Raw genomic sequence first — 14,845 nt, 5'->3', positions numbered from 1 at the left:
GCATCGAATAGCCCCCACGATATGCAACTTTTCAGGGAAGTCAGGAACAAATATACTCAGTTAGTTAGGAAAGCTAAGGCTAGCTTTTTCAAACAGAAATTTGCATCCTGTAGCACTAATAACAAAACGTTTTGGGGCAATGTAAAGTCCATGGAGAGTAGGAGCACCTCCTCCCAGCTGCCCACTGCACTGAGGCTAGTCACCACTGTCACCACCGATAAATGTACGATAATCGATCATTTCAATAAGCATTATTCTACGGCTGGCCATGCTTTCCACCTGACTACCCCTACCCTGGCCAACAGCTCCCCCAAATCCAGACAGCTGATGTTCTGAAAGAGCTGCAAAATCTGGATCCCTACAAGTCAGCTGGGCTAGACAATTTTGACCCTGTCTATCTAAAATGATCTGCTGAAATTGTTGCAACCCCTATTACTAGCCTGTTCAACCTCTCTTTCGTGTCTTCTGAGATCCCCAAAGATTGGAAAGCTGCTGCGGTTATCCACCTCTTCAAAGACGGAGACACTCTAGACCCAAACTGTTATAGACCTATATCCATCTTGCCCTGTCTTTCTAAAATCTTCGAAAGCCAAGTTAACAAACAGATCACCGACCATTTTGAATCCCACCTTACCTTCTCCACTATGCAATCTGGTTTCCAAGCTGGTCATGGGTGCACCTTAGCCACGCTCAAGGTCCTAAACAATATCATAACCGCCATCGATAAAAGATAGTACTGTGCAGCCGTCTTCATCGACCTGGCCAAGGCTTTCGACTCTGTCAATCACCTAATTCTTATCGGCAGATTCAATAGCGTTGGCTTCTCAAATGACTGACTTGCCTGGTTCACCAACTACTTCTCAGATAGAGTTCAGTGTGTCAAATCGGAGGGCCTGTTGTCCGGACCTCTGGCAATCTCTATGGGGCTGCCACAGGGTTCAATTCTCGGGCCGACTTTTTTCTCTGTATATATCAATGATGTCGCTCTTGCTGCTGGTGATTCTCTGATCCACCTCTACGCAGACGACACCATTCTGTATACATCTGGCCCTTCTTTGGACACTGTGTTAACAAACCTCCAGACGAGCTTCAATGCCATACAACACTCCTTCCGTGGCTTCCAACTGCTTTAAAATGCTAGTAAAACTAAATGCATGTTCTTAAACTGATTGCTGCCCACACCCGCCCGCCCGACTAGCATCACTACTCTGGACGGTTCTGACTTAGAATATGTGGACAACTACAAATACCTAGGTGTCTGGTTAGACTGTAAACTCTCCTTCCAGGCTCACATTAACCATCTCCAATCCAAAATTAAATCTAGAATTGGCTTCCTATTTCGCAGCAAAGCCTCCTTCACTCATGCTGCCAAACATACCCTCTTAAAACTGACTATCCTACTGATCCTTGACTTCAGCGATGTAATTTACAAAATAGCCTCCAACACTCTACTCAGCAAACTGGATGTAGTCTATCACAGTGCCATCCGTTTTGTCACCAAAGCCCCATATACTACCCACCACCTCGAACTCTATGCTCTCGTTGGCTGGCCCTCACTACATATTCGTCGCCAAACCCACTGGCTCTAGGTCATCTACAAGTCTTTGCTAGGTAAAGCCCCGCCCTATCTCAGCTCACTGGTCACCCTAGCAACACCCACCCATAGCACGCGTTCCAGCAGGTATATTTTACATCCCCAAAGCCAACACTTCCTTCAGCTGCCTTTCCTTCTAGTTCTTTGCTGCCAACGACTGGAACGAATTGCAAAAATCTCTGAAGCTGGAGTCTTATATCTCCCTCTAACTTTAAGCATCAGCTGTCAGAGCAGCTTACCGATCACTGTACCTGTACACAGCCAATCTGTAAATAGCACACCCTACTACCTCATCCCCATATTGTTATTTATCCTCTTGGTCTTTTGCACCACAGTATCTCTACTTGCACATCATCACCTGCACTTCTATCACTCCCGTGTTAATGCTAAATTGGAATTATTTTGCCCCTATGGCCTATTTATTGCCTTACCTCCCTACTCTTCTATATTTGCACACACTGTACATAGATTTTTCTACTGTGTTACTGACTGTATGTTTGTTTGTAACTCAGTTGTTTTTGTCGCACTGCTTTTCTTTATCTTGGCCAGGTCGTAGTTGTAAATGAGAACTTGTTCTCAACTGGCCTACCTGGTTAAATAAAGGTGAAATAAAATGTGTTAACATGAAACTACACATTTTAAAACGTTGAACATGTGACAACCATTTGAAAAACTGCACATTTGATTTTCACATGAATGTTTTTCACATGTAAAAATGCAATTCCACATGTTAGTTAGACCATGTGAAAATGCATTTCCACATGTGAGAGTTAGATTTCCAGATGTGAACGTTTTTCACATGTGAAAGCGCTAATTAGATTTTCACACGTGGAAATGTAATTCCACATTTGAGAGTTTTTTTGGGGGGAAGGGAAGCAATGGAGTGGTATGGGTGTTTTAAGGTAAGGGGTACGCTGTTCAACTAAAATAGTCTAAACATATTTAATTACATTTGACATGAACACTTAATGATGACTTTTCAATATGACCCCACCTGAAATTTGAACTCACTGCCTCTGGATTTTGGTGGAGGCTGATCTTTCTGTTGGGCCACAAAGCCTTTAGCATTCTCAGATGTCCCCTACAGATTCATTACCTATAATACATCTCTGCACTAAGCAGAAGTGTGCCATCGGCACTGCTATTTTAGTTGTCAGTTAATTCTCTCAGCATTTATTACCTATATCAGCAATTTGAGGGTTTTCTGTATAGGTGTCTAATGTTGGTGGGGCATACTATTCACTTTTAATGTTATTCCTGGATCACTAGGATAAATACCATAGTTTGTCTTGAGTGTATATTTAACAAAGCTGAGACTTTGTAGTCCAAAGTGTATTAATACAGGTGATATCAGTTATTGACACTAACCACTTTTCCATCCACAGTTTTATGCGAGCAGTCATACCAGTATAATTTGTTTTTATCATGACAGCTGTAATCAGGTTTCCATCCAACCTATTTATGTGAGTGAGGTACATGTTTGATAAAAAAAATGTCCTGACAGGCCTGATGGAAACAGACATTTCTTTCATAAACTTTCCGGACTTAGACAAAACTAAATACGCTAGTCAAGATGGAATATTTTTGTGTAGGTAAAATGTATTATGCGAGAAATGTAGATAGAAACGCTTTTATGTGCAAATATTAATATAACAACCATCATATCAAAGTAAACTTAGAGTCAGGCTATGACATGTTGTGTGGTCCTCCCACTACGACTCTTTGGGAAAGCATGCAGTTTATTAGGCTACAGATGAAATAAATGATGATGAACTTCACAGGGTGGTGAAAGTGCAAAGTGAAGAGTGTGATGCTCCTTTCCAATAAATATCTAGGGTCTTATTCTGGTGACATGACGATTGATGCTTGACTGCTGTAAACCAAGAGGTTGTGAGTTCAAACCCCCAGGTGAGGACATGTTGAATAATAATTGAATAAATAAACATACACAATGTAATCAGGTACTGTATGTCAAATATTTAAGTTGAAAACACTGCGACCATGTGATGTTCCGGGACATCCTGAGGACTTACTTTTGTTTGCAGGCTTAACCTGTGAAATGTCGTGAAACTTCATGTGAAATATCCTCACATGTGCAGTGTTCCAAAACCACATGGTTTCGCATGATTTCACATGTAAAATTTCACCTTGTGAAAAAAAAAATGTACAAAACATGTGAAATCATGTGATTTTTCCATGTGAAATCATGTGATTTTTCAGTAAGGAACAACTGGGTAGGTTGCAAACATTATGGTTGTCACACTTGAAATATGCAGGTGACTCAGTCATGTTTTCCCTTTTGTTGCCAGTATGCAAATTGACTTGGCATGAAATTGTATGTGTAAATTGAGATTTTAAAACGTTGATGTGTGACAAAACATTGACTTGGGTAGAATGATTGTCACCACAGGTGAGCTACAGTATCTCACTCAATCACTACAGGTGAGATATCAGAGAACCTGGGTTATGCAAGTAACCTTGAGATGTAATGCCAAATGCAGTATGAAAGCAGTTTCAAAAGGGGAAAGGGGGGATACCTAGTCAGTTGTACAACTGAATGCCTTCAACTGAAATGTGTTTTCCGCATTTAACCCAACCCCTTTGAAGCATAATGAAGTCTGTGCGCATGCGTGCAGGCATGTAGCCTGTATGTATCGAATGATGCCGGTGTACCATACAGTATTTATCTACACATCACCTGATGCATGTGGATTGTGTAACCACTGAGAATACTGAACCACATCACACCTGCAAAACATGTTTCCTTGTTGTTGTCAGTTTCAGTACCTAGAGACCTGGGGGTTATCCAGTCATAGACTCCTTCTGGTGATGTTATCGATGGCCTTTAGCTGGGTTGGGCTGGGTCGACAGTCATTGGCTAAGGCTGTCCTGTTGACTCGGTTTTCACCAGCCTGCCTGGAAGGTGTCTGCTTGAGTGGCACCTGCCAGAATTAAATAGTTTATGTTGGGTATGGTCTTTAAGAACTATCAAACTAGGCCTGCCTGTTGAAACATATACGATTGCTCAAAAACGAGTAGTCAGTAAGCTATTTAAAATATTTGGGTTGGACAGAGTTAATGTTATGGGCCCAGGATAGCACTGCTGATCTGGCATTTTTATTGGTAAGATAATAGGCCTACTGTAGACAAATGTAAATGTATGCCCTGCTTCATCGGAATGACTTTTTGAATAAGTTTGTTTAGTTTTCAATTGGAAGTTCGCTCCGTTTATTTTAAGTGATCACTGGTTTGCGTATCCTACTCAAACCTTCCACCAATGAAGACAGACCGCATGAACGTGCGCCAGACTCGTGTGACGTCGTGTCCTGAACGGTGGGGTGGCGTCGCGTCATATCGTTCGCCTAGCTCCCATTGGCCGACGCGACTCACCCGACACAGCTGTGACTGTTTTCTGCAGAGGAAGCCTGTCTCTGGTATGAGGTCTGCGCTCAGGAATGAAATAGCAGCTTTTTTTTTTTCTGCCTCTCTCTCCCAAACGATGATGTGACCTAACGACGTGATAACAGTCTGAGCAGTAAGAGAGCAGCACAACTCACAGCTTCATCATTGTCGAGGTGCGAATGAACATAGTCGGTTGTCGCTAGATCATACATTTAGAACGTCTGGACATCCAAGGTAAGAAGACATCAATTCATTCTTCTTTGCTATTGCCCATTGATAATCATTGTAAGATTGTGACAAATCGAAATGTAGTGGTTTAACAGCTTGAGAAAAACATGATCTACAGAGGCCAGACTAGACACCACTTTTATTTGATATCTAGCGTGGTGGTGAACTTGAAACATTGTCAATGTTAATTTAGAGTAGATACAATGTATTGATGCATATCTGTGTTTAGCTATGAGGTATTAACGCATCTTTGTTGTTTTCCAGCACTCTAAGTGCCAAATGCCAAGACTAGAAGAACACTGTTGGAGTCGCTCCTGTGCATCGAGGGTGGAATCAAATAATTTTTCTGGGGGGAACTGGGTCGCATCGAGAGCTGAAGAAATGATGTCCATTGTCACAACAGTGCTCAGCAATGCCTATGGCTCGCTGCACAGTGTGCGAGCAGCAAACTTGATCAGACGGGGTCTCGTCCTTTTCACGGTGGGAGTAGTTCTTGCGTTAGTGCTCAACTTGCTGCAGTTACAAAGAAATGTGACTTTGTTTCCCGAAGAGGTGATGGCAACTTTGTTTTCATCAGCGTGGTGGATTCCCCCTTGCTGCGGCACGGCAGCTGGTGAGTTGTCACTTTTAAACCTATATCCCGACTTAATCATTCTGTATGAATGAATGAGGTTGCTATATGTACTTTTAATTTTGATACAATTATCTAAATTGGGCTTTTATGGGGGGGGTAGGATGGGGATAGTCTGCTTGTGTGTTTCATGATGCCATTATATGCAGGCAGCTAACTACAGCCTGGGCTACATAATAATTTACCGTATATTCCATCATTGTTATTGTTCAATATATTAATTGTGTACGTGTTCTCTCAGCCATGAGCCCATAATGGTGAGCGTTTTGTCTGGTGAAAACATACATTAGTATTTATATTGTCCTTCAATATTCCAATAGGCTTCACTAGAAACAGCCGGACATGGAGGGTCATTAAGGGTTGTGCTTATTTTTCATTGGCTGCTTTCATAACGGGCGAGCTGTGGAGGTGGTCCATAATTGGCTGCTGCCTCGAACATGCCACTACAGAAAAAGAGAAACAAGGAAGTCGTGTGCAGTCAGAATTAAATAAATCATTTTCACCACCAACCCCTCCCCCATGTTGTTGAGAAGTATGCTACAGTGATTCACACCAAAAAAATAAATACGAACGTTACAATTCAATTGGGAGACAATGATCTAACGTTTTTATTTTAGTGATACAATGTTCGAGACTTGTCTTTTCACAGTAGGTTACAGACATGTTTGTGCAAGGACTGATAGGCAAGAAATGATCATGTGCCTGAAAGTAGAAAGCAATCTTGCCGTTTGTTTTAATTTCTGTGTATTTTGATCCCAAATTGAAACTCAAAGAAATGCTCAATTTTCAAGACCATAGAACAACATGAGTCAGTTTGATTTGTATGTATGCCATTCAGTGAGGTACTAACTCAACTGTCTTTTCTGCAGCTGTTGTTGGCCTGCTATACCCCTGCATCGACAGCCATCTAGGGGAGCCCCACAAGTTCAAGAGGGAATGGGCTAGTGTCATGAGATGCATCGCAGTGTTCGTTGGCATCAACCACGCCAGTGCTGTATCCTTTCTAAACATCGACAACTTCACAATGTGCACACTCTCATGTCGGCTACCGCCAATCTAGAAAAGGACGGATGCATATTTACACCAAAGTAATTTTATCACATCCAGAGCATAAACAAGGATGAGGGCCTACTAAATGTGTAACATATTCATAATTGAGTAACATTCTGTGATTAGTTTGATATATTATATTGTCATTTTGCTACTTTTACAGCCCCGAAGGCAATTCAGCTAGTGTCAGTGAGACAGTGGGTTGAATTCCCCACTGCATTCCTGCTTGTTTTGACTTCTTGAAATACTTTCCAAGTATGTATGGAACCTATAGTTGCTTTAAACATATACACTGCTTGTGCCACCCACACTGTAATGCTTTGATGTAACATTCAAACAAATACTATATTTTTTAAACATATATTTGAAGGGATTTTTTTTCTACTGAAGAGATACTTAGAGAGGATGACCGTGGGAGAGATAGTGAAAGGTTGTTTCAAAGGGTAGTAGGCCCGGATTTGAACCTACGCAAGCAAATACTGTCTTTGTCCTTAACTGCTCCATTTCACAGAAACTACACTTTGCCAATAATGCCCAGCTATCCCTGACCCTGGCTGCCCTGTCCCTGGGACTGTGGTGGACGTTTGATCGCTCGAGGAGTGGCTTCGGCCTGGGCATCGGGACGGCATTCCTTGCCACCGTTATCACACAGCTGCTGGTCTACAACGGCGTCTATCAGTAAGTCAAGTCATGCTTTTATTTGACCACGTCACACTGAGAAGTTAACCCCACACTGTAAACCCCAAGGCATTTTTAACTCAAATACTTCTAGTAAGTTGAACTAAAAGTCAATGAAAAGTCAATATTACTTAAAATGTTTGTCGTACTGACTCAACTAAATGACAAGTCACTTCAACAACCTTTTTAAACTAATGATAAATTAACTTTTTACCTAGCATGCTCTACTGCAGGTTGATTTTGATTAATCTTCTGCTACACAAAGATAAATATCATACATTTTTTTTAAATTAATCCAATCATTTAGTTAGATTTTCTGCACCCGTTGCTGAAATGGTTGTTCCAGTTTAAATGGCTTACACGGAACCCAAACCGGCTGCGCGTGTGCGCCATCATGCATACATTTATTTTGTCCCCCCACACCAAACGCGATCACGACACGCAGGTTAAAATATCAGAACAAACTCTGAAACAATTACATTAATTTGGGGACAGGTCGAAAAGCATTAAACCTTTATGGCAATTTAGCTAGTTAGCTTGCACTTGCTAGCTAATTTGTCCTATTTAGCTAGCTTGCTGTTGCTAGCTAATTTGTCCTGGGATATAAACATTGAGTTGTTATTTTACCTGAAATGCACAAGGTCCTCTACTCCGACAATTAATCCACAGATAAAACGGTCAACCGAATCATTTCTATTCAACTCTCCTCCTAGGCCTTTTCTTCTCTTGACTTTATATTGCGATTGGCAACTTTCATAAATTAGGTCCATTACCGCCACCGACCTCGTTTGTCTTTCAGTCACCCACGTGGGTATAACCAATGAGATGGCACGTGGGTACCTGCTTCTATAAACCAATGAGGAGATGGGAGAGGCAGGACTTGCAGTGCGATCTGCGTCAGAAATAGAACTGACTTCTGTTTTAGCCCTTGGCAACGCATACGCTCGTTGGCACTCGAGCGGTGTAGTCAGCCTGTTAGGTAGTGTCCTCACTCCTAACCCTGGCAGTTATTATGTATGCAGGTTATGGGTGAATAACATTTTTAACTGTTGGATATTCTAACTCTTGCTGGATTCCAATAGGAATTACACCTCACTTTTTGTTGGGGTTTTTGTAATATACATATTCTTTTTTTTGTTGGCCCATCCACCCCTCTTCGGAGGACAAAAAAAAACATTTTACAGCTTTTTCTTTTGTTGTATTTTTTTTGTTGTACACACATTTGACATACATTGCACTTTTATTTTTCTACTACAGTAGTTACATAGCAAGAATAAAGTAATTTGATATACATTACCTCTGGATAGATAGTACTTATATATTATACATAGTGTTTTCAGTCATAACTATTATAGAACATGAGCTTTTAAACCCATCCCTCAGCTACTCTCAGTCCATCCCACCTGTCTCTGTAAACTGCCCTCTTATGATTTCCATGGGCCATATATTTTTCAACTGTTTATTTTTCAATTACACATCACTTCGCAAGCCAACAAAATGTGACTTGCAGGTAGGGTTGCAAAAAAGAGATTCCTGGAAATCCTCCAACCAAGAATGTTTTTAAATCTGGGAATTTGGAGAAAGTTAATAAAATATTACTACCCTACATGAAGGCCTGTAAACCATGAGTTTCAGGCCACTGTATTAAGGTAAAGCGAGGCTTTATGAGAAATGTAATGTCATAAAGAGTTTTAATTATAATATTCACCTAGGAACTCTTGGTGAAGGCCACAGGACTGAAAATGAACAAATGTCTCTGTCACTAACAAATACAGTCATGGGTGGTAACTCTACATTTCACGCAAATGCAAAGCACACTGGGATTATATTGGAGGCGTAATGACAACTAATTGGGGTTAACCGTGCTGACAAACTGTCAATAATAAGATATGCCATTTAGGAGAAGGTTTTATCCAAAGTGACTTACAGTACTGCAAGTCTACATTTTTTGTATGGCCTCAGCGGGAATAGAACCCATATTCCCAAAGTTGCAAGTGCCATGCTCTACCAACTGAGCTGCGCAGGACCATATTATGATATTTTGGTGGATATTATGGTATCATTACTTACCTTAAAGTTTTAGTACAGCCAGTGAATCAAATAAGACATGGGTGTCTTTTTGAGAAAATATCTCCTTTGTGATTGATGTATTATTAAAGTGTGTTTTGTGGAACTGGTCTCAGTCACCTGATTCCATCAAAGAGGATCTGACAGATAAGGCATGAAAATGAAAGCAATTATTTTTTGGTGATACGGATTCCCCCATGCCTCTACACCCAATTATTGGCCCTCCTACCTGCCTCTGTGGCACCTCCTCAAAAACATCATGGGGAGAGGGAGCACTGTTGCTTCAGTGAGAGGCTTACAAAGAGCTGTGTTCAAAAGGCCTTGCAGCTTCTGTTGACTGAAGGGAAGAGAGAGATGAAATTGAGAGGGAGAGGATTTTATATTTCCGCATTAAACTTTAATAATGCTGCCTTCCCCCCTTTCGAGATCTGTCTTTGAAACTGTGTTTAAGTTGCCATTCCTGTTTTAAGACCAGTCTCGATATGTGTCTTATTTGGGGCTAGATTTGACTATTGGGGCAGATATTTAATTTAATCGGATGTATTTTTCTCCCTCTCTTGTAGATACACGTATCCAGACTTTCTGTATGTGCGCTCTTGGCTTCCATGCATATTCTTCTCAGGAGGAGTGACTGTGGGGAACATAGGACGCCAGCTAGCCATGGTAAGTCCTGTCCCCTATTTTCTTAGTCAAATTCTGCTGGTTTGTAAGCACAGGAACACATTGACTCAGCGCATTGACATGTTCGTGCGGTACGAACTTTTGTGAGAGAAAAAGCCTGACACAACACAATGTCGGCTATAATGCCTACTTCAGGTGTGCCCGAAGTCTATCCTTATTCTGTGTACAGTTCTTCACAGTCACGTCCATTATACAGTTTGACTCAATTAAAGTGTGAAAACAGCATGTTGTTTTGTTTTTCGCAGTAGTGAGTCCTAGAGCCAAATGTACCAAAGGGTCATTTCCTGCTTGTTGTTTTTCATTGATTGTGTTTGAAATGTTGCCAGTTGGCACAAGCCCTTGCTTGCTCTTTCTTTTATTTATTTTTCTCTCATTCTGCTTCACTCTCTCTCTCTGAGATGGATTAAGTCTGTTTACCTTTCATTCAGTCTTTTAGAGTTGCCTTTTAATTGTTTTCAAACTTGCATCTTGTGTTTCTCAACAAAGCAGCCAGCTTGTGTGTGGCAGGAACACGTTAGCACTAGAGTTCAGTCAACTGGGTTGCATTCACTAGAAAGAAAATGGACTGAAACAGTGAGGGACTGCAAAAAATGGTCCAATATTAAACGTTTTGCTACAGTGTGCACTAATGAATATGACCATTATTATTGTAGCTGATAGCTGATCATCTTTGAAATGCAAGAGGAAGGCCACAATGTATTATTCCAGTTTAGGCACAATTTAGATGTTGGCCACTAGATGGCAGCAGTGTATGTGAAAAGTTTTAGACTGATCCAATGAACCATTGCGTTCAATATGTTGTATCAAGTCTGCCCAAATGTGCCTAATTGGTTTGATACATTTTCAAATTCATAACTGTGCATTCTCCTCAAACAATAGCATGGTGTAATAGACTGTAATAGATTAACAAGAATGTAAGCTTTCTGCCCATATCGGATATGTCTATGTCCTGGGAAATGTTCTTGTTACTTACAACCTCACGCTAATCACATTAGCACATGTTAGCTCAATCGGGGGGGGACACCGATCCCGTAGAGGTGCCATTTAAGAAAGAGTTGTGGTTAGGACTTACACAGCTAGACGGCATTTTTAGTGATGTGTTAATTTGAGCTTTTGTTCATTATACTTTCGTATTACCATTCACTAGTTGTAGTACAGTATCAAATCAGGCCAGCGATTGAACTGTTGAGAAGCTAATCCAAGTTTTTTTGTTTTCTGGCTGATTTTGTTTTTTTTGTGCTTCCAGAAGTTTGAAATGACTGAAATATTGCCCGAACAGTATTGAAAGCGCTTTTCCTTTAATCCTTCATCACTAGCCTATAACTTGTTATATAACTGGTTATGTAGCTTTCTCTGTTTTGTGGTTGTTGTCATGTACGTCATTTTGTCTGTAAATGTTGGTTTAATGTTGTCTTTAGCACTCTTGAATGCAAAAACAATTCCTGTATAAGACCAAATAAATGAACTGAGCCCCTGCTCTAAGTTCTGGGACGTACATTCTTTTCTGGTATGTTCTACATATGCTTAACATGTGACTTGGGGCTCTGAAGGGAGGTTCTAAATCAGGAGAAATGGGAAAAGTGAGAGGGGGAACTCTCTAGACACGTATACCGTTTGGGGGGGGGGGGGGGGTTAAGGGAGGCCTTGAGGAAGGGCTATCACATTTTACTGCAACCCCAACTTCAGATAATCTTCTCACAGTTGTACCTATATATAGGACACCATGATCCACTGTATAATAGCCCTATAGTCTACTGTCAAGAACTGTAGAACTCGGCCTTAATTTAAAATCGTCAATAATGGTCTTCTCCAATCCCCATTGTGGATGTTACCACTGTTGGAAGATGTCTGTTGTTTGCTGATATTGATTCAGATGTTGAGCATGATATATGAACATGGGCTTTCCTCTCTCTCCCTTCAGGGTGGTGTCGAGAAACTCCACAACGACTGAACAGAGATCAGCTGAAGAGGGGAAAGAAGGAAGACTGACAATATGGAGAACAGGCGTAACAGAACCAAGTCTGCCATCATGGGGAGAGAGTTTGAAAGAAAAGAGACTTATTATTTTTTTACTACCTTTCTGTGTGTTATAACAAAGAGCTAGCCAGAACACCCTTGACCTAACGTGCCATGACCTAACGTGCCATGACTTCTGCACCTCTTGGTGGCCAAAATAACTTACAGTATTAGGCTAGCCGCTATGCTATTCCTATTAGGATCCATATAGCATTATTCCAGAAGATGGTCGCAAAAGTATCCCTGTTAGGGTTCATATAGCATTAAGCTAGCAGTTAGACACTAGGCTATACCAGTTTGGTTCCAAATAACATTGTGCTAGCAGTTAGCTGCTAGGCTATCCCTGTTTGGGTCCATATAGCATTAGGCTAGCTTCTAGCCACTAGCTCCTCCCTCACTATGGCAGAACAGTATTTGCCCTTCCAGTTCTTCGAAATGAAAAGTTAACTGGTTTCAGTTTTACAGTGTAAGAGTGAACTATTAGCTTTTTGCAGGTGTGTGCATGTGTGGATTTGTGCAGGTCTTAACAGAAAAGACGAGGTGAAAAGGTGGTACTACAACGTTTGCTTTTTTGTTATGGCTGAGTGCAAAATGACCGTGAAAGGGAAACTTTCAGAGCTGTGCAAAAATGTCTTGACACTCACAGAGACGGCGACCAACAGTATGTCACCGATGACATGTATTGTGTTCCCAATATTGTAATTAACCAAGAAAAATAGTTATCTGAGAAATTAGAATGCCAACACCTATAACCCCAAACCAAATATACATGAGATCACAGATGATGTGACCATGTTTTGAAAGAATGTACCATGATGCTACAATAAGTAAGCATATTCATGGTTTCAGTGAAATCAGTAATGATAACAAAAAGGCACCTGAATGTAATCGGGTGTGAAAGCTCACCTCTTGGCTGACTTCGTGGATATGGTGTGCAACCTGGAGGTGACCTATGACCCCTCAAATGAATGGCTGATTTCCTATTTTGAATTTTCCAGACTTGGCATTAAAGTTTATGATCATACATTAAGAGAAGGTGACAGGACATTTTTACTATGGCCTGGGGATTTGCAATCTGTGATTGCCTTTGTATTATAGAATTGAGTGCTTTTGTCACTACTATACCAGTTCAATTTTATTACTTGTACATAATTATATATTGCTTCCATGTATAGTCACTTCCTTATATAATCAGACAGGTATTACCACACTATACCAATCCAGTTCAATAGTTGGGGGGCTAAAGGAATAAAAGTGCAATCACATATACCTGAGCTGACTATTCTTCTTATTTATTATTTCTGACAATGGTTAAGAGGTGAGACTCCATGGAATCATATGCAGTGTGGATATAGAAAAGGAGCATCAAATAAGCAATAACAGCAGCTTTTGTAAAAACAAAAATTATGTCTAAGATTACTTGCATTTTTCGACTGTATACCAATGACTATTCTCACCATGAGGAGAAGAAAAAAACATTGTGTCAAACTGTTTGTAAATTCTCCTAGTAGTTAAAACATTAGTAAATGGGAATACAGATTATAATTTTTGTATATTTTGTTATGTACACATCACAGCGAGATTGGTTGGTACGCCTGGTTTGGTGTGAAGCTTTGCTCAATTTCAGGTGTTCGTCCCAAATGGCACCCTATTCTCTATATAGTGGACTACTTTTCACCAGGGGCCCTGGTGTGCTGCTGGGAGAAAAGGAAGCTTTATTATTGGGGTGTTTGAAACACCTACTATTTCTATGTGTAGAGAGTGTGAGTGTGTTTTCAGCTGTGTATCATTTTTATTACCTTGAATCCAAGTGGAAAATAAAAAGGAACTCCTAATGACGTGTGTGTATCTACATTGAGTCTACATAGTTCTGCCACACATCTTAGCAGAATGAAACCATACAGATACAAGATTTGTGCGCACATTTTGAGCCCAATGCATGAAGTGTTTCTATGAGAGTTTGCCATCTAAAAATGTAATTGATACAAACATATAAGGTATGCAAATACGACGTAACAAAAATATAGATGCTATTTTATTCTGAATTTTGATCACCAATAAGTTGTTTTATTCTGTCTTGGAAAATACAGACGGTATAGTGGAGATGTGTCCAAAAGGGTCCCGCTTTTGTAGGCCTGTGGATCAACTTTCCCCCTCTGATTTAAAAAAATAATAATTTAGGTCATATTCGTGGTCTCAACTTACTGTTAAGAGTTGGAATAGTAGAATACACGAGGTGCAATTTAGACATTTGGTTGTGCATCAGCACTTCTTTTGTCACAGTGGATTGCGAAAGTATTCACCCCCTTGGCATTTTTCCTATTTTGCTGCCTTACAACCTGCAATTAAAATAGATTCAGGGGTTTGTATCATTTGATTTACATAACATGCCTACCACTTTGAAGATGAAAAATATTTTTTCTTGTGAAACAAACAAGAAATAAGACAAAACAGAACTTGAGCGTGCATAAATATCCCCCCCCCAAAAAAAAAAAAAT

At 40.4% G+C, this 14,845-nt stretch overlaps 1 protein-coding gene across 1 annotated transcript; it reads left to right on the top strand.

Annotated features, from left to right (window-relative positions):
* Positions 1 to 4,962: 4,962 nt before the first annotated feature.
* On the top strand, positions 4,963 to 14,185 carry LOC106578605 (insulin-induced gene 1 protein). The gene is made up of 6 exons (XM_045702174.1): positions 4,963 to 5,230; positions 5,489 to 5,837; positions 6,725 to 6,849; positions 7,417 to 7,583; positions 10,214 to 10,313; positions 12,253 to 14,185. Exons 2-6 carry the CDS (start codon positions 5,504 to 5,506, stop codon positions 12,280 to 12,282), a joined length of 756 nt encoding a protein of 251 aa, XP_045558130.1. The 5' UTR covers positions 4,963 to 5,230; positions 5,489 to 5,503; the 3' UTR covers positions 12,283 to 14,185.
* The last annotated feature ends 660 nt before the right edge of the window (positions 14,186 to 14,845 follow it).

Source organism: Salmo salar, chromosome ssa19 (genome assembly GCF_905237065.1).
Source record: "Salmo salar chromosome ssa19, Ssal_v3.1, whole genome shotgun sequence".
In the NCBI taxonomy this organism is placed as follows: domain Eukaryota; kingdom Metazoa; phylum Chordata; class Actinopteri; order Salmoniformes; family Salmonidae; genus Salmo; species Salmo salar.
Note: the sequence above shows the minus strand (reverse complement) of the source record. Positions and strands in the feature narration are given on the sequence as shown.